General features: G+C 27.8%; 5 protein-coding genes across 5 annotated transcripts; 4 read left to right on the top strand and 1 right to left on the bottom strand.

The window, feature by feature from the left end:
* Nucleotides 1-223: 223 nt before the first annotated feature.
* DHH1 (ATP-dependent RNA helicase DHH1, putative) lies at nt 224-4,332 on the bottom strand (the record flags this gene model as incomplete). Its single annotated transcript, XM_029008482.1, has 2 exons — nt 224-2,658; nt 2,799-4,332. 2 exons carry the CDS (start codon nt 4,330-4,332, stop codon nt 224-226), a joined length of 3,969 nt encoding a protein of 1,322 aa, XP_028860037.1.
* A 2,252-nt stretch (nt 4,333-6,584) lies between these two features.
* On the top strand, nt 6,585-8,260 carry PmUG01_01024700 (conserved Plasmodium protein, unknown function; the record flags this gene model as incomplete). The annotated part of the gene is made up of 2 exons (XM_029008481.1): nt 6,585-7,044; nt 7,446-8,260. The coding sequence occupies 2 exons, from the start codon at nt 6,585-6,587 to the stop codon at nt 8,258-8,260; spliced, it is 1,275 nt and encodes a 424-aa protein (XP_028860036.1).
* Nucleotides 8,261-11,148: 2,888 nt separating this feature from the next.
* On the top strand, nt 11,149-12,725 carry RAB18 (ras-related protein Rab-18, putative; the record flags this gene model as incomplete). The annotated part of the gene is made up of 4 exons (XM_029008480.1): nt 11,149-11,212; nt 11,770-11,835; nt 12,014-12,152; nt 12,389-12,725. 4 exons carry the CDS (start codon nt 11,149-11,151, stop codon nt 12,723-12,725), a joined length of 606 nt encoding a protein of 201 aa, XP_028860035.1.
* A 2,384-nt stretch (nt 12,726-15,109) lies between these two features.
* COQ10 (coenzyme Q-binding protein COQ10 homolog, mitochondrial, putative) lies at nt 15,110-17,135 on the top strand (the record flags this gene model as incomplete). Its single annotated transcript, XM_029008479.1, has 5 exons — nt 15,110-15,325; nt 15,588-15,707; nt 16,041-16,076; nt 16,587-16,652; nt 16,992-17,135. 5 exons carry the CDS (start codon nt 15,110-15,112, stop codon nt 17,133-17,135), a joined length of 582 nt encoding a protein of 193 aa, XP_028860034.1.
* A 1,224-nt stretch (nt 17,136-18,359) lies between these two features.
* Nucleotides 18,360-19,982, top strand: PmUG01_01024400 (proteasome subunit alpha type-6, putative; the record flags this gene model as incomplete). Its single annotated transcript, XM_029008478.1, has 3 exons — nt 18,360-18,435; nt 18,831-19,181; nt 19,627-19,982. 3 exons carry the CDS (start codon nt 18,360-18,362, stop codon nt 19,980-19,982), a joined length of 783 nt encoding a protein of 260 aa, XP_028860033.1.
* Between the last annotated feature and the right edge of the window lie 1,201 nt (nt 19,983-21,183).

Raw genomic sequence — 21,183 nt, 5'->3', positions numbered from 1 at the left:
TTTTTTTTATCAACATTTTAAATGATATAACTTGATTTTACATTTATACTCGTTATGAGGTCTTTTTATTTTATCTATTTTATCTCTTTAATTTTGTTTTATTTATTCTGTTATGTTCATTTTGTTATATTTATTTTAACTTATTTATTATTATTATTATTATTATTATTATTATTTTTTTTTTTTTTTTTTTTTTATTCTTCCCCCCTACTAACTTCCCGCCTCAATTGTCAGCGTGCAACTGTACATGATTTTGCAAAAAAATGCTCTTGAGCGCATTTGCATTTTCATTAATATTCCAATTGAGGAAAATTTGTAGTGATATTATATTGTTCATATTTTTAACTATTTCCTGATCATCATTTTTACAGTATATTTCTTTACATTTGTCAGAAAATTTCCTTAACATATTTTTTTCATATGTATTAACACATGAACTGTTCAGAACATTTTCCAATAATAAGGTATTAATTTTTATGTCTTCCTTTTTGGCTAGCATATTATAGTCCAAAATGTCAATTGGGAAGTCACTACAATTTAATATGTTAAGTGATTTGCCACTCAAATGATGCAATTTGTCATTGCTGTTGTTTGGAAGATGATGAGAAGGAGGGGAATGTGCTTCATCAAGAGTTCTTCTTCCTTTTAATTCTTTTTCCTGCATAAGACTTGAAATATTTTCATCCAATCCATCCGTTTCGTACCCTCTTCGCCTGTTCCTTTTTTTCTGCATTTGATTTAATAATAAGAAGCTATCCGAAGCATAATTGTACTTCCTCCTCGAGTTGACCTTTGCCAATGAATTCCATTTGTTGCGCCTCCCCCCTCGCGTCTTCTTCTCTGCCTTTTTATTTTTTTTTGCCTGAACATGCAATAAAATAGGTGCAATTTGCTCTTTAAGTGGATATTTATAATATTTAAAAAAAAAAAGCAAAGTATAAAAAAGTTTTAAAACTAGGTAATTATTTGAGTTGCAAAAAAAGAATAAGCAAAAATTTGATTCATAATATTTCCTTTTTTTTTTCATATTTAAAACATGTAATCGGTAAAAGTTCCTGTAATATATTTTTATTTTTTTATAAAAATGGAAATATATAATTAAGCTAGACTCATGTGGAATTATACTAATATTTTCAAAAAAATTTATATTGTCATTTGGTAATAAAAAATAAAATGTTACTTGGTCTTTTACAATTTTTAATTTTGTTACTAGCTTTTTAAAATATATTTTTAAATAAACGCCACTAGTGTTCTTATCTTTCCTTTCAATTATGTTTACGTCTTTTGCATAAAAACCTTTTATGAAAATTTTAATGGACCTTCTCATCTTATTTTTATATTTATTTTGCCAATATTCTTGGGTTTCCTTCCCCATATCCTCTTCAGACGATTTAGAGATAAGGATGTTGCTTGGGGAATACCCTCCTTGAACCATTTCCCTACCCACTTCTTTGGCTTCTTGCTCATTCACTGCTTTTGTTTCTGAATAGCCCACTCCGCTAACTACCGTCATAGTTGCTTCCCCGTTATGTAAGTAACTCTCTCCTGCATGGTCCTCTTCAATGGACCACCTGTTTGTACCCTCACAAAAGATATTTCCACTACTCCTACATGCAGGGACAAGACCATCCGAGTAACAAACTGTACCATCTTTTTCATCTTCTTTGCATTTTACTACTTCCTCACATCCATCTGCTCTGTCCACATATGAGCTACAACTTTTCTGAGTTTCTTCCATATTCTTTAATGAGTTGCAAATATAATGAAAATCATGAACATGTAATTTTAGCTGATATTTAAAATAATATAAATAATTGTAGTCAGAATAATTACATAAACTTATGCACAGACCTTTTTTCCCATATCTACCACATCTGCCTGACCTATGAATATACGTTTCTTTACTTTGTGGAATATCGAAATTTATAACCAAGTCACATACAATGTTGTCTATTCCTCTACTCATTACATCCGTACATACAACTATTTTTAATTGATTATTTCTAAAATTTTTGAAAAGTTCAATTCTTTCATTGTGTTCAATTCTTGAACTAGTATAATAAGACGAAATGTTATACTTGTTTAACATTTTTGTAATTTGTATACCCTCATATGTGTTGTTTATAAATAAAAAGCATTGATTAAATTTTATCTCTTTAATTATTTTTAATAATACTTTCATTTTATATTTTAATTCCTCTTTTTTATTCAAATTTTCATTATTTATTGTAATAAAACAATGCTTTATGTTCAGCAGAACGGGTGAATCTAATTGTTCACTCGGGTTGTCCTTACTTGATTTAAACACTTGGAAAAACTTTTCATTTTCTATGTCTACAATTGGATGTAAGCTCTTGTCTCCTTCATCTGATTTTTCCACATTTTTCATACCTACCGAGGTAGCATTCTCCATAAAAGGCTCAGTCATTTCCTTATTTTCAGTTTCTTTGACAGTGGTGTACTTCCTCTTACCCTTTTCTCTTCTTCTTTTGGAGTGAATAATGACAGATGTACATGCTTGAATAAACTCAAATTCTCTCTTTCTTTTAGCATAAATGGGTATCTTTTGTTTTTCCTTAATTAGCTTTCTTATAACATACTGAATGACTCCCTTCTTGTTTAAAATACTTTCATCTTGCAATATTTTTTCCAAGTTTTCTAAACCACTCGACATTTTATTGTAGTTATTTTTATTTTTATTTTTCTTTTTTTTTTTTTTTTTTTTTTTTTTATTTTTTTATTGCTCCGTTTCGCAATATGTGTGGGGCTACAAATGCATTTGCTCCTTACGTCATTACTCGCACATATGACGTTGCTACTGTCGTATTCACATATGTCTGCTTTTCGGATTTTCGGACTATCCTTTGCATATCTTCCCTTTTCGCTAGTTGCTGTTATAACAATATCAGCTTTTTTTTCAGCCCCAGTAGGCGCAAAATTTGCACACACGTTTTGCACCTCCGTATTTAAGCAATTCTGTTCATACTTTTCTGCGCAATTTTGTTCACACCCTTTTTCGCATTTCTGCAATATTTTCTCCTCTTGATCCCCCCGAACGGCGCTTCCTCCTCCTTCAGTATCATTGATGCACACTGGACATGTATCACTTATATGGTGAGCATTGTTCGAGAAATCATTAGTTATGTAATCCTTTTCTGTATACGTATTCTTTGCAGGCATCTCCTGTGGCTGTTCCACCCGGATGGTACTGATCCTGGATAGGTAACTATGATCATATGCGTCTACATTTTTAACAAAGGAGCTTATTGCATACTCAAGATAAGTAGAGCTGTAGCACAGGACTTGTGTTCGAGGAGTTATTAAACATTTGAGAATGATTTTCATTTGTTCGTGGAATTGATCTTCTAGTAATGCATCCATTTCATCAATAATTAATTTTTTAAGTAAAACGTTCAGAATATTTAAATAAGAAATTTCGAAATATTCATTAACATTCTTATCAGAGTAATATTCATTTTTTATGTGCATTCTTAATTTTGCAAATATACTCAAAACATGTTTTAATCGTCCAGGTGTGGATATAATAATGTTTGGTAAAAATGTAAACATATTTATTATATTTTCAAAAACGTTAGTTCCCCCATATAATATTATAGACTTTATTTTAAAAAACTCATTATTCGTTTTTATATCAATTTGCATTTGTTCTCCTTCAATTGAGCTGCTAAGAGTAGAGGGTTTATTATTATACCAATTTATTTTGTCTGAATGATTGTCCTTAGAATCCTTTTCCTCAAATATTAAATAATTACAAATTTTATTCATATTATCATAAAGTTGCACACATAGTTCACGCGTAGGAACAAGTATCACACCGTAGAAGCATAAAGAAAAATGAAAAACATTGAAATTTTGATGAAAATGATTTTTTTCATTAGGATATGCCTCTACAGAATTCCTATCCGTTTGTTTATCGGATGTATCTCCACTCTTTTCACTCATTATATTTTTACATTTCTGAATTTGTTCTTCAATTTTTGCGGGCACTTTTTCCTGTACACGTGTGTGCATTTTTTTTTTTTTTTTCTCTTTCATTTTTAAGAATAGCTGACTAGCCAAAATTATGCAAATGGAAAAACTCTTACCTGTACCATTTTTAGACTGAATGATCATATTATTTTTATTAAATGCCTTTTTCAATGTTAAGGATTGTATTTGAGATGGGTACATAACACCTAATTCTGCTAAACGATTAATTATTTCTATAGGAACATTCAATTCGTTGAAATATATTTTTTCTTCTTGTTCCTTCTTTTCGTCTTCGTCAAACAGATCGTTCAAGCTCCCGATGGGGCGCGCGCAGCTGATCATTTGGGCAATAGTGAGCTCGATTTATTCTGTTGTAATGAGCCTGATTTATTCTGCTATGTATAATTTAATCATATTTTGCTAGTTTAATTTAAACATATTTTGCTATGTATAATTTAATCATATTTTGCTAGTTTAATTTAAACATATTTTGCTATGTATAAATTAATCATATTTTGCTATGTATAAATTAATCATATTTTGCTATGTATAAATTAATCATATTTTGCTATGTATAAATTAATCATATTTTGCTATGTATAAATTAATCATATTTTGCTATGTATAAATTAATCATATTTATAACTTTTTTAATTTTTTTAATATTTTTAATTTTATTTTTATTTTCTTTTGCGGTCATATAACTACAGTCATGTATCCTTATACATGCTCTCTTCCACATTAGTACCTCGTTCAAAGCGCAAGATAAGTGTGTATGTGTTGATAAATACATAAGCACATTAAGCCGTTTCCGTGTGCACATATATTGTCTATGCCTTTTATATTGTTCAATACTATGTTTATATGCACTTGAGTTTGTATATGCTCATACACATTCTGCACTTTGAATTTAACGTTTTTATTATATTTAATTGAACTGTTCAAATTTTTAAAAGATGCTACACGGGAAGAAGTACAAAGCAAAATGTAGTTCTAAATTTTTTTCCAAAAATGAGTAAAAAGAAAGAGAATAAAGAGAAAATAAAAAGTTCTATTCTTAACCATAATTTCCGGAAAAAACAATATTCATTCATATGAACAGTTTCGCTCGTATTGTCACATAGAAATAGTATACTTTAATGTGCTTATGGCATGCTTCTTCTCAACAACGGATGGAATTGCATGTTTGCTGAGAGAACGGGGCCTGCCCACGTACACGCCTCCTCATAACATACGTGCCTACGCATGCATACGTACTTATATATATATATATATATATATATATACAGATTTATGCACGAGTACAGGCGAGAACAGTCGTCGTATCAACTTCTACGTGGAGATAATATTTTGCAAGTGAAAGCTTCCCTTACATTTAAAATAAATTCAAAAAAAAAAATGGAAAAAAAAAATTTTGTTTATTATAGTCATTTAATCCTGTTACTCAACTGCAACATTGGAGCTTAATTTTTTTTTTTTTTTTTTTTTTTTTTTTATTTTCTAACTGATGATTCATTCGTCATTAAGTAAGAACAAACGACCACGTTTATGTGAAGCATTGAAAAAAAAAAAAAAAAAAAAAAAAAAGGACCATTCGTTTATTTTATCTGAAAGAGAAGGGATGAAAAGAACGTACGAATAAATGATGTACGTTGTTATGGCACATATGCATACATACGTATTTGCATACTTATGTACTTAGTCCATACGTGCATATAACGTACGAGCTGAAATTAGTTTGCCGCAAGCTTTGCCTCTTTTAAAGGTGTTAGGAGAAAAAAGAAAATGCACACGAACATATGCATGATGCGTATGCGTAAACATTATGGTACAGCATGATTATTTTATTTTACTTTGTTTTACTTTATTTTTAAAATTTTTTAATTTTTTTCTTAATTTTTTTTTCTTTTTTGTTTTTTTATGTGCATTTTGTGCTGGAACGGGGAGGGGCAAAAAAAAAAAAAAAAAAAAAAAAAAAAAAAAAAAAAATGCACTGCCTTTTAAATATATATGTACACAAAACAAATTAAATTTTCTTATTTTCTGTAAGGTGGAAACATGTAAATGCAGATCCTCAAAGTATTGTGCGAAGGAGAGTATAATGAATAAATGCATATCGCTTTCCTTGTAGATATATAAAAATGAAAATAGGTATAAAGCGAAGCTGCAAAACGTCGAGCTATTAAAATAGGCACGAGTGTTACTGCTTCGTTTTTTAATTTTAAAGTTTTTGGGTGAACAAAAAAAAAAAAAAAAAAAGGAAAGGAAAGGAAAGGAGAAAAATAAACAAAGGAAAGAGAAAATAAAACAAAAGGAAAGGAGAAAAATAAAACAAAAGAAAAGGAGAAAAATAAAACAAAAGGAAAGGAGAAAAATAAAACAAAAGAAAAGGAGAAAAATAAAACAAAAGGAAAGGAGAAAAATAAACAAAGAAAAGGAAAAATAAAACAAAAGGAAAGGAGAAAAATAAAACAAAAGGAAAGGAGATAAATAAAACAAAAGGAAAGGAAAAAAATAAAAAAGAAATTTCCTTTCTTTTCTTCCATATTTTCCGTTTTCACATTTCCACGCCCCAAATTAATACTTTTATAAAAATGAGCACGACGCAAAATGATAGCAATATATATGAGCAGTCACTAAAAATTACAAAAAAATTAAAACAGAAAATTGCAAGTCGAAAAAGTTCAAAGGAAGAAATAAAAGAAATAAAAGAAAAAAATGTAAAGGATATAAAGGATGTAAAGGATGTAAAGGATGTAAAGGATGTAAAACATGAGTTTTTTAAGAGTTATTTTAACACCATATCTTTGTCCTTAGGTTATATTATAAACACATTTTTATATTATTTTTTTATTCTTATTTTTAATGAAATCATTGATAAGTTTATATATATCTTATCCAAAGTGACTGAATATGATTACAGAAATAGTATGGCCACAGCTTCAATTAAGTATACTATTATCCTATTCATATGGTTTCGCTACTGTACGGCGGGGTATGATGGAGATCCCTTTTTCCACCTCCTCAAGAACAAATTTAATTTTATAAATAGAAGTAAATAGCTCCAAAAAAAAAAAAAAAAAAAAAAAAAAAAAATAGAAGTCATTCATATGTATGTTAGTAGCGTGCATATGGTAAAAGCCCAACTCCCCCCCAAACAAGTGGGCATTTCTTCCATGTGCTATTTTTACCCCGCCTATGTACCCTTTCCAATTTGAAATTTTCCATTTGTTAATTTCCTTTTTCCCATTCATTTCCCCACTTCCCATTCATTTCCCCACTTCCCATTCATTTCCCACTTCCCATTCATTTTCCCACTTCCCATTCATTTTCCCACTTCCCATTCATTTTCCCACTTCCCATTCATTTTCCCACTTCCCATTCATTTCCCCACTTCCCATTCATTTCCCCACTTCCCATATATTTTGCTCCATTTTTTGCTTTCTACTTTGCAGAAGAGGCACTAGTAACAATAGCGTCCAACATAGTTGGTACATTGCTGTATCTGTCGGTGATAAAAGCTTTGGGAAAGGGGAGTAGCAACACTCCGTTAAGCAAAAAGATAATTGAACTAATTCATGAGCACAAAATTGAAAAGAACAGATCGTTTATGACATCATTTGTGTATCCTCATATGCCCGGATTTTTAAGAAAGTTTTTTATGAACATGTTAATAATTACCTGTCCATATCATAACATGGGGAATAAATATTATGATAAACTTTTTTTGAACAATATGGATTTGTATTCATCTATTATAATGGACACATACATAAATGAGTGTATATGTTCTTTTTTAAGTTATGTCTTATTATATATATATTTGTTTACAAAGGATTTCTTATCTTATCCTATTCAAATAAATTTAATATTTACACAAATTATATCCTTATATTCAAGTAGACGAGCGCATATAGTTAGTGGGCCATTTATGAGTTTGAGTTGGATTATAATTGAATATATTCAGATGAAATTATCTTTTTTTTTTTTTTTTTTTTTAATCTTATTTCATTACTTGGGATATAAATTAGCTAGTCTTCTTTTAAAACCGCCAACTACCCTTTCTTTAGCCGATGCTACGAACTGTTATAAAAACATTAAACAAGAAATTTTACAAAAAAATATGAAATCCAATGGAATGGTTGATTTATCACTTATAACAAATGAGTGCATTAACGATAGTTCTTTAAACAATAATTATCTTGGAAAAAATTTTCAAAAATTTTTCGACATATACATAAGTACAGGGGAAGACAAGAAAAATCGTTAGGAGTACTACCAAAACGTGTGGAAAGAACGGGTTGATAATAATATACAATTGTACGTACATGTAATGTGTCAAATTATATATAACTGCTGAGTATTTTCTCTCTTTTTTTTTTTTTTTTGTGTACTTTCAATCCACTTCTGCAGCACTTAAAATTATTTCTTTATTATTAACGCAATATGCACAGAGTTGTAGTGGCAGGAGTTACTGTGCTTAGTGAGGATCTATTTAGCAAGGACCGTTCTGTTAATACGTTTAGAGGGGGGCTACCGTATCTGTAAACATGTATATGTATATATATATATATATATATATATATATATATATGTGTGTGTATATGTCCTGCTTAACTTGTAGTTACTAACCCTCATGACTTTCAACTTTTTTTTTGTCAAAAACAGTTATACGTGTTAAAGCATGGGGGAAGGAGGGGTTTAGGATAAAGATAATTATTCTTCCTCTGTTTAATGATATATTCGTACAGATACCATTTTGCACCAAATGTTGAACTGTTGAACTGTTGAACTGTTGAAGGATGCTACAGAACAGGAAGGCACGCACGCGTGTACATAAATGCATACGTGAGTGGACATGCATATGCAAATAGCGAAACATCCGCATGACCAGGTAGCACCCCAGTGCCTTCACAAAAACTCTTTTTGTAAATCTTATTTTAAAATTTGATCATAGTACATGTATCGGTACATATACGTACATACTTGCTTATGTACAAGTATGTGCACTGTTTCTGCTTCTTAAACAGTGTTACATGTAGAGTGTACTATTACATGTGTCCTTCGACGGGAAAGCAATATTTTTCTCGTCATTTTTGTTTCGTTTCGTTTCGTTTATTTTCTCCTTTTTTATTATTCATATTCTTTTCTTTTCTTTTCTTTTCTTTTCTTCTGCTTTCATTTTTTTTTTTTTTTTTTTTCCCTTTTCCGCATAATTTCATCCCATTCCCCTCCTATTTAATAACTTTGCATTTTTAATGAACAAAAATTTGATACATTTGCTTGTTATACCAAAATGGAAAAAATTAAAAAATTAGAAAAAAAAAAAGGATTAGAGCATGTCTTTTTATCATTATTCATTTTTTTAAAGTGCCTGTTTTACTACTTAGCATTTTAGTTCGATGTTATGCATAGGTAGGCGCATAACTATAAATATATTCCTAAGCATGTGCGTATAAATATATACATATTATATGTATATATATATATATATATATACATGCCTATTTACGCATATTCATATACAAACATGATATATAAACACACGAATGTACTTTTTTCCATACTACAAAAATGTATGTTATGATACGCCCCGAAATTGTTTAGCAAAAATATGTACGCATTGTTAAGCGACGAAAGAAAAGAATAAGAGGCAACGTGAAGAGAAATAAACTAAATAAAAAATGTTGGGCGGCGTGAAATAAAAAAAAAAAAAAAATAATAAAATAAAATGAGAAAAAATAAGAAGAAATAAAAAAGAAAAACAGCAAAATATTTCGAAAAAAAAAAGGCGTGAAAAAATGATAAAAATATAGGGGAAAAAATAAGTAAAAAATGTGGAGTAAAATAATAGTCATGTATTATACATATATATGCAGTAATAATTATGAGAGGTACGTATATAAAGTGAAGAGCAAAACTTATAGTACCCTATTGTCATGTAACAACAAAGATTACTAAAATTTTTTATTTTTCCCTTATGCCCTATACTCGGTACATTTGACATTGTAAACATGGAAGTATTCACATGTACGTATTTATTTTAAGTATATATACATATATATATACATGTACATGTACGTAGTATATGCATATATATGTATTTATATTACTGTATGCATTTAATTTATGAATGTATATTATTGTATTATATATTTATATATATATCTAAACATGTATATGTAAATGTAATTATATACATGATTATATTTATATGTAGTTATATTATACATGATTATATTAATATGTAGTTATATTATACATGATTATATTTATATGTAGTTATATTATACATGATTATATTTATATGTACATTTTTATATGCGCTTCTGCAACTTGCAAAAATTGCAGGAAAAAAAAAAATGAAGAATATAAAAAAAAAATAAACTAAAAATTGTTAGGTATATTTATTTATATATTTTTATATATATATATATATATATAAATACATACATACATACTTATAAATTCATATATAAATACATAAATATATATAAATACATAAATATATATAAATACATAAATATATATAAATATGTATAAATATATATATATATATATATTATATATATATATATGTAAATATACGTAATATTCGTGTTGTATTGTATTATACATATATACGTAAAGTACGCATTTTATTGTTACATCAAAGCAATATACATATTGTGCTGTTTACATGTATGTAATATTGTATACATATATTATTATATATATCACATTGTATATATATATAGTAATATCCTTGTAGCAAATTCTTAGAATATGAGGACGAACGTAAAACTGCTTTTTGACTTCGATGTGATGCGCCATACCAAACGCATAATAAAAAATAATAATATAATAATAAAAGGATAATTAACTAATTAGTTCTCTGTTCTTTCTTTCGTTCGTTTGTTCTTCCGTTATTTCTTTCTTTCCTTCTTTTTTTTTTTTTTTTTTTTTTTCAAACATGAATTTAAAGATATTATATATTGGCCTGTTTTGTAAATATTTGTATTATTTGTATTATTTGTGTCATTTGTGTCATTTGTGTCATTTGTATTATTTGTAATTTTTTTTTTTTTTTTTTTTTTTTAAATTTTATTGTTTTTCCATATATAATACCCAATTTTTTTTTTTTTTTTTTTTTTTTTTTTTGTACTTCAAAAATAAAAAATGAAAAATAAGAATAAGTATGATTACTTGCTAAAACTGCTATTAGTGGGTGATTCCAGTGTAGGTGAGTAATAATTTTTTCTGATTCGTAATAAAGATAATATATACATTTATGCGTATATACATATATATATATATATATATATATATATATATATATATATATATATATATATATATATGTATAATTATGGGATGATAATTCATATAAAAATATATAAAGTCAGAAAACATTCTCAAGGATGATATTAGCTGCGCATAACTTCCAAGAGTGACACATGAAATATGAAATATATATGTGCCCATTTTGTAAACGCATTTCTATATTTATTTTCTTTTTTGCGAACGCATTTCATATTTATTTCTTTTTTGCGAACGCATTTCCATTCTTTTTTGCGAACGCATTTCCATATTTATTTGCTTTTTTGCGAACGACATTTCCATATTTATTTGCTTTTTTGCGAACGCATTTCCATATTTATTTGCTTTTTTGCGAACGCATTTCCATATTTATTTGCTTTTTTGCGAACGCATTTCCATATTTATTTGCTTTTTTGCGAACGCATTTCCATATTTATTTGCTTTTTTGCTTTTTTTTTTTTTTTTTTTTTAATAATATAGGAAAAAGCAGTATACTATGCAGGTACTCGGATAATCAGTTTGAAGAAAAAGTCCTTTCTACCATAGGTGAGAGCAAAAAAACTCAAGGAAAAAAAATAGTGAAAAAAAAAAAAAAAAAATAGCTCCTTTTGCAAAAAACATAGTGATGTCGTTAGCTTTGTGGCATGTTACTTCACAATGTATGATTTGTATATATGTCCAATAATTGTTTACCTGTATTTTTATTTTTTTTTTTTATTTATAGGAATTGACTTTAAAGTGAAATACTTAAAAATTGATAATAAAACGATCAAAGTTGGAATTTGGGATACAGCAGGGCAAGAAAGGTTTCGGACATTAACATCGGCGTACTATAGAAATGCTCATGCTATAATTCTCGTATAGTACAACAAAAAAAAAAAAAAAGAAAAAGAAAAAAAAAAGACGTACACCATTAGTTGTATTTTGCACGAGTTCACATACATACGTGCATACTTATGTGCATACTTACGTGCATACTTACGTGCATACTTACGTGCATACATACATGCATACATACATACGTGTATACATACATACGTGAATACATACGTGCATACATACATATCTATGTACACACGGTGTGTTCCCCTCTTTGCAGCGATTGCACCGTTAGGGAGTCCTTTGAAAACTTAGATGTATGGATACATGAAATAGACAAGTATTCTACAAATAAAAATGCTATTAAAATGTTAGTGGCAAATAAAATTGACAAGTCCAATCATGAAGTAACAAAAGACGAAGGGAAAAATTTCGCTTTTGAAAATAATATGCTTTTTTGTGAAACAAGTGCAAAGAATGACATAAATATAACATACTGTTTTGAAGAATTAATACAACAAATTCTAAATAACCCGTCCTTGCTTGAGTTGAGTGTTGTTACGAAAAATTTGAAGTTAGGCAAAAAGGAAGAAAATAGAACGAATTGTGTTTGTTAACGCCATGTGCGCATGTGTACATACACATATGTATGTGGATATTCTATATATATATGTATACCGTGTGTACAGTTTTTTTACTCTTTTGGATAGCCAAATTTGTGCTCATAGTTGTTTCTCAAACTCTCTTTTTTTCTTTCTTATGTTTTTTAATTTTACCTTTTCTTTTTCTTTCCTTCTCGTTTTCATCCCATTTCTTTCTTCCTTTTTTTTTTTTTTTTTTTTTTTTTTTTTGATCTCTACTTTATTTCATTTCTTTGTTAAATCTACCTTTTACTCATCTTTTGAAGTTACAAATTGTTTATCAACCACCATTTGGCGAAACACATACACGCATGCATAAGTATATATATATATATATATATATATATATATAATATATAATATATAATATATAATATATAATATATATTATATATTATATATAAATATGTTTTTATGCATATGTACATACATACGCATATATACATGTTATATACGTATGTATATGTAGATATGCATTCGGTAATTCTTAACCCTCAACACTGAACACTTTGATTGTTGATGTTTCTTTCCCCCCCTACCCGTTGATTTATTATTAACTCTGTGTGACTGTTTATATGTATATATGTATATGTATACATATATATGCCGATTCTTTTTAATTTTTGTCTTTTTTCAATATTCTTTTTTCAATATCCTTTTTTCAATATTCTTTTTTCAATATTCTTTTTTCAATATCCTTTTTTCAATATTCTTTTTTCCATATTTTTTCAATATTCTTTTTTCAATATCCTTTTTTCAATATTCTTTTTTCAATATCCTTTTTTCAATATCCTTTTTTCAATATCCTTTTTTCAATATCCTTTTTTCCTTCTATGACAAATTGTCCCTTCCTCCCACCGTGTAATTATATTGACATTCCGTTGTACATATTTTTGAGTAATTTAAAAAAAAAATAAATTAGTACTTTTTTATACCCACATTATGTATATGTATATATATACATATATATACTTTTTATTTCAAGCTTTTTTTCGTATTCCACATTTTTACCACTTCGCGATGTTATCTTTTTTCACGTCGTTGCGGCATTGAGACATTACGTCTTTTTTTTTTTCTTTTCTTCTTTTCTTTCCTGCTCCACCATTTTTTAATTTTCTCATTCCAGTTTATCTCTGAGCATTAACACAAAATACAATGAAACCATTTTAAATGTGTATTTATTTTTATATGTTATAAATACATATGTACTTATTAGCGGAATTTCTTTTTACTTACGTAATTTGTTTTGTCAATTTAACGTTTTTGAGTGTTTGTACTGCCTTTACTTTGTTTATATACCGTTCATGCATTTTTTATTTAATTGCCATTTTTTAAATGTTTATAAACGTTCTCCCTCTTTTTTTTTTTTTTTTTTTTTTTTTTTTTTCTCGTTCCTTCCGTTCGTCCCTCACTTGTATATTAAAAAAGAGAAAAAATTTTTATAAAATTTAATTGCATTAAAGTTTCATTGTTGCAATATCACAGGTACACTATAACATAACATAACATAACGTCATGCAGCTAACATAAAGTAAATAACATGTACAGTTGTGCAAAACTTTAAAGTACTAAATTTTTAATTGTAAATACAGGAGTTGTTTAAGACCAAGGGGGGAAATGCCCTCGTACGAAAATGTTCAACGATAAGATCAAGGTTGTTCTTCAAATATTGTTAATACTTATGAAGAGGGGGAAAAAAAACAAAAGAAAAAAAAGGTGTCGGTACATGTGCACATACGTATGTACGTATATACTCATAATTGGGTGTGTATTTATATACGTATGTATATATATGTAACTTAGGTATGTACGTATTAATTGTTATTCCTTTTACAAACGTACATATACAAGGATATTCCCGGCGCTCTAATGCAACACTATACTTTTTTCGTTAAAACTGGGTGATCAGGAAAAGCAGGCACTTGTCACAAGCGTATTGAACTTTAATAGAGAAGTCTCACCTGATAAACTCCTTCTCTCGTTATATTACTATTTTGCAGATATGAGAAAGTTGTTGAGCGCCCTTTGATAATTCCATTTTTTATTATTTTACTATTATTTTTTATTATTTTATTATAATTTTATTTTATTATTTTTTTTTTATTTTATTATTATTTTATTATTTTTTTTTTATTATTTTATTATAATTTTATTTTATTATTTTTTTTTTATTATTTTATTATAATTTTATTTTTTTTTTTTTTTTTTTTTATAATTTTTTTTTTTTTTTTTTTTTTTTTTTTTTTATTTTTTTTTTTTTTTTTTTTTTTTATTATTTTATTATAATTTTATTTTATTATTTTTTTTTTATTTATTTTATTTTTTTGAACTTCCCCCCACAATTCCCCACTGACCGTAAAATGAGGATCGTTCTGTTAACCAAAATTACTTCCACAGTTTCAATGAATACTTATAAAACTAGTTTTAACAGACGATTTTCTTCATTTCAAAATAAATTTATTAAAAACAAAGAAATAATTTACCGAAATAACGTGGATATAGTTTGTAAAAGTCATATATTCTTTTGCACTGTTTTAAACGTGGACGGGTATAAGCACTTTTTGCCCTACGTTACTGTAAGGAGTGTACATCTGTACATACGTACGAGCACTTATACATGTATATATGCATACATGTACGGTGTAAATGAAAAAGGCGTTACCGAAAAGGAGTTGTGCGGAAAAAATTGTTTTTTGATATAAGTGCATGTGCACCTTTGTAAGTGGCATACCTTTTATACGTGCAAAATATACACACACATATAAGTAAAAATAGAATTATAAAAAAGAGTTAAGTATACCCGATTATGTACACACTCCTACCATTTGTACCCCGCAGGATAGCAAAATAACAGAAAAAGCACAGAGACATTTTAAGGCCATCCTACAAATAGAAAACATTCTTTTTAAGGAAAAATATAATTCCATAATAAAATTTAATTACCCAACCACTATCACAGTAACATTTTGTCATTACGTATACCAGCAATGGTTATGATGTTTTATGCTGCGTTATGATACTTTATGCTGCGTTATGATACTTTATGCTGCGTTATGATACTTTATGCTGCGTTATGATACTTTATGCTGCGTTATGATACTTTATGCTGCGTTATGATACTTTATGCTGCGTTATGATACTTTATGCTGCGTTATGATATTTTATGCTGCGTTATGATATTTTATGCTGCGTTATGATATTTTATGATGCGTTATGATATTTTATGATGCTTTATGTTGTTTCTTTTTCATTTCATACGTATTTCGACTTCTTTTATTTTTTTCCCCTTAGGTTTCCAGTGAAGATTCAAAACTATTTAACCATTTGGTACTGGGAGAGGGGGGGAAAAAAAAAGCCAAACATACGAAACAAAAAGACAGTGTGAAATAACACCTTAACGATATTTTTCATAGTTTCAAATGAGCTACTTCATTTATATATGTGTATCATCACTTCCTTTTATATATATATTTTTTTTTTTTTTTTTTTTTATTATTATTATAATTTGTCCATTGCCTTTTTTCGTGTGTCTGCTAAATTTTGCATATCTGCCCGTGACATTGTCACGTAAGGCGGAAATAACCTTACACATACATACATACATATATACATACATATATACATACATACATATATACATACATACATACGTATATACATACATATATACATACATATATACATACATACATACGTATATACCTATGTGTACCTTAACTGTTCTACTTCTCACCTTTTGTGTTAAGTATAACCAAGAATAGAGATGTTAAATTATATGTATATCCTGAGTAACACTGGCTCTACCTCCATCTCCGTTTTTTTTTTTTTTTTTAACAGATAACACGGTGGATAATTAAGGAGAAACAAAACTGCATAAACGTTGATTTTTACATAAACTTTAGGGTAACATTAATTATATATGTGCATATGTATATGTGAGTATGTATGCATATGTATATGTGAGTATGTATGCATGTGTATATGTGAGTATGTATGCATGTGTATATATGAGTATGTATGCATGTGTGCACTCTGAAAGGGATGACAGATTAAGAGGAACAATTGTGCTGCGGACCATTTTATAAATAAAAAGTCATTCGCCTCGATGATACAACATTAATATGTTCAGATATATTTATACGTACATATATATATATATATACATACATATGAGTATGTTTTACATAATAATTTTACTTCTTTTTTTTATCCTTACCTGTTCATAATTTTATCCCTCCTCAGCTTAAAAATATAATATACCAAAATTTTATGAACTTGTACATAAAAGAGCTAGGCAAAAAAATTCTGTATGCATTCATAAAGGAGTCACAAGGAAATAACTTAAAAAACATGGATGATTTCTTCCCCAACTTGATAAAAAAATAAGCCGGAGAATTCTTGTCAATCGAGCTCATATTTAACCGGACGAGCATATACATAGATATACACACGTATATATACATACTTACATAAATTCATAAGCATATGCGTACAGCCCTTCGTCATGAACTGTACATATATGCTTGCAAATTATGTGTAACTGTAACGTAAAATAATATATCTACTGTGAATTCACCCACAAGAGTACATATTATATATATATATATATATGTATATATATATGTACATGTAAAATATGTACATGTACATGTACATTAAATTCATGTAGCATTTGTTTGCGTAATATCTGTTAACGTAATATATGTTCACGCATTATATATGTGCCTTATTTCGATTAAAAAAAATTCCTTTTTTTTAAAGTGCATAATTTTTTTTAAATATTTACTACGATATGTAAAATTATTTTATTATAATTTCTGGATATATTTTTTTTTTTTTTTTGAAAAATTTATGGAATACCAGTTTCATAATAAAGTCAACAGAGCTCCGTTCAATTAAACAACCGCTTTATTAGCAAAATTTGCTTAAAATAAACTTCATCTGAGCGGTTGGTAGAAAAATAAAAAACAAAAAAAAAAGAAAAAGAAAAAATACAAATATGTGTACGATATAGTAAGAGCTTAGTAAGTATATATGTACCCATATATGTACCCATATATGTACCCATATATATACCCATATATATACCCATATATATACCCATATATACATAATATATATAATATATATATGTATACCTCCTCAAAAGGGGAGTTCCTTTTCGAAAAAAAGAATGAAGTACTTATTTTTTTTGCGGTATTTTAAGTAAACGACTTCATGCATGCCTATACACGAAATACTTGTGTACAAGTTACATGTAGAATGTGCTTCTTCACAGATGATTATTTTTAAAGATAACACATACCTATATGAGGAATTGACTTTTTCCCCATTTTATTAGGAAAAAAATAAAAATAATTAAATAAAATAAAAATAAGAATAAATATAAATGTAAACAGAATTATTCATATTAATGTTAATTTAAATACATAAATAAATATAAAAAAATTATTTACTCCTACTCATGTACTTTTACATGTACGTACACGTACACAGATACATATTTATATGTATGTTATAGCCTGTTCGTCCTTCTTTTTAACAACAGCTAAATAACACAGAAGGAAAACCTATTTCCATTTTATATATACCGCATTAAGGAAGAGCAAAATGGTTAGGCAATCGCAGAGCATGTATGACAGGCACTTGACCATCTTTTCGCCCGATGGGAATCTCTACCAAATAGGTATGCATCGGTGAAGACGCATATATGGGTGTATATGTATGTGCATATGCGTATATGGGTATACGTGGGTGGATATGAATATATGGGTATACGCATATGTATGTAAATATATGCATTTATGGGTATACGTATATGTATGTAAATATGTGCATATGTGGGTATACGTATATGTATGTAAATTTATGCATATGTGGGTATACGTATATGTATGTAAATATATGCATATGTGGGTATACGTATATGTATGTATATATATATGCATATATGTATTTATATGTGTGTATACGTTTTTATGTACTTGTGCACTGCTTATATATGTATACTATTGTTTATAAAATGATTGATAAATGTTTCTTTTCACACATGCACCATATTTGTCCCCTTTTCCTTACCAGAGTACGCTATAAAGGCCGTCAAGAATACCAACATAACATCGATAGGTGTAAAAGGAGAAAACTGTGCTGTCATAATTTCTCAAAAAAAAATGGCAACTCAATATATTTCCCAAGATAAGTTATTGGATTATAATAATATAACAAACATATATAATATAACAGATGAAATAGGTTGTTCAATGGTAGGTATGCCAGGAGATTGTTTAAGCATGGTTTATAAAGCCAGACTAGAAGCTTCCGAATTTTTATATATTAATGGATATAATGTGAATGTAGAAACGTTGTGTAGGAACATTTGTGACAAAATTCAAGTTTATACGCAACACGCGTATATGAGATTACACGCTTGCAGTAAGTTTTGCACACGTACATATCCACAATTCCATGAAATTGTGTAAACATGACGTATAAAAATGATATGAACACAACGTTCGCACATGGACGTTCGCACATGTGTGTTCAATATGGTACCATTCACCGCTTACATGTATTTGAGCAATTTTTTAAAATTGATCATCATTGTGTACAAATTTTTTGGGAAAAATTATTTCACGTTCATGTATTTTACCCATAATATCAGAAAAATGGCTATTTAAAAAAAAAAAATATGAACGAGTCATGTCGTTTTGCAAAAAAATGTGTGCACATGAATGTTCATATTTATGTATGCCGCATATACGCTTGTGCATATCGTACTTACGTTTGTGTGTATTGTATATGTGCTCGTATGTAACTGTATACATTTTTATGCATGTGTATGCATGTTTTATTTTTTTTTTTTTTTTTCCTTTTCAAGGCGGAATTATCATTGGTATGGATGAAGAGAGCAAACCAGGGCTTTTCAAATTCGATCCCTCAGGATTTTGCGCGGGTTATCGAGCATGTGTAATCGGCAATAAAGAACAAGAAAGTATTAGCATTTTAGAGAGATTATTAGAAAAAAGAAAAAAAAAAATTCAACAAGAAACATTAGAAGAAGATATACAAAATACTATTGTACTGGCTATTGAAGCTTTACAAACTATTCTTGCATTTGATTTAAAGGCAAATGAAATTGAAATGGCTATAGTGTCTAAGAAAAACCCCAATTTTACACAAATCAGTGAAAAAGAAATAGATAATTATTTAACATATATTGCGGAGCGGGATTGAAAATGTGTACATAAATCGACAAATTTAAAGAAGTAAATGCATGAAAATCTTCTAAGCTGTAGAGTGATACCAAAACGGAAAAGCATAAAATTGGGAATAAAATCGTACCTCTGCCCCTCCAAGCTATTTTATTTATTCATTTATCTATTTATTTATTTATTTATCATTTATTTATGTATTTTGTTTTTTTTATTTTTTCTTTCCTTTTTTAATACTATTTTACACCAATTTTTTTTTTTTTTTTTTCATTTATGGAAAGTTTTCCCCCCATTAATTATCCTTTATCCATCGCATATGTGTTCTGCGCCTTATTTACGTAATGATACAATTTTTCTTTTTGAATATGTGCACTATACGCATAGGCATACGTATATTTATATATATATATATATATAATGCATGGGCACACATATACGTATGATAATTTAAAAAAATATAAAAGTCTTTATTTAAATTAACTGAAAAAAACAAACATGTGTAGGTGTTAAATTATTTATTAAAACAGTTCAGCTACGAGGATTTTATTACTATCGCTCTGCTATTGTTTACGTAACACGGATACTTATGGTGGGCATTTTCATACGTGCATAGTGTATAAATATATTATATATATATATATATATATATATATATATATATATACACATACAACGTGAATGTTAAAAATTAAATAAACAAATAGAAAAACTAAACAGATAATATGTTATATACCTAAGTATGAATATAAATAGCACACGAGAACAAATGTTATAAGAACTAAAAAAAAAAATAAAAAAATAATAATAATAAATGAAAAAGAATGTCGTACTATTAATTAGGTTATTATCTTATTCGAATTATAAGCAGATTTTTTATTTTTTACAAATTCGCGTAAAAAGAATACTGGATTTAATAATCAGAAGAATTGTAAACAAAAGTGGGTAAAAAAAAATAATAGACTTAAAATTAATACGCAAATGAATGTAAATATATACATATATATATATATATGTGTGTACTATATAGATATATGTTCGCTCAAAGCCCTTTTTCGTATACAGGGATACATATCTCTCCTTTTCCTTTTGCAAGATATAGAAAAAGTGAAAAAAAAAAACTGTTGAATGAATAAAAAGCTGCAATTTATGTTCGTCTATAGGATAATAAATGTGCATATATATACATATATATACATGCGTGTACATACACTAGTGAGGTACGA

Source organism: Plasmodium malariae (genome assembly GCF_900090045.1).
Source record: "Plasmodium malariae genome assembly, chromosome: 1".
Classification (NCBI taxonomy): domain Eukaryota; phylum Apicomplexa; class Aconoidasida; order Haemosporida; family Plasmodiidae; genus Plasmodium; species Plasmodium malariae.
The sequence above is the reverse complement of the archived record's forward strand: the minus strand, read 5'-3'. Positions and strand labels throughout refer to the sequence as shown.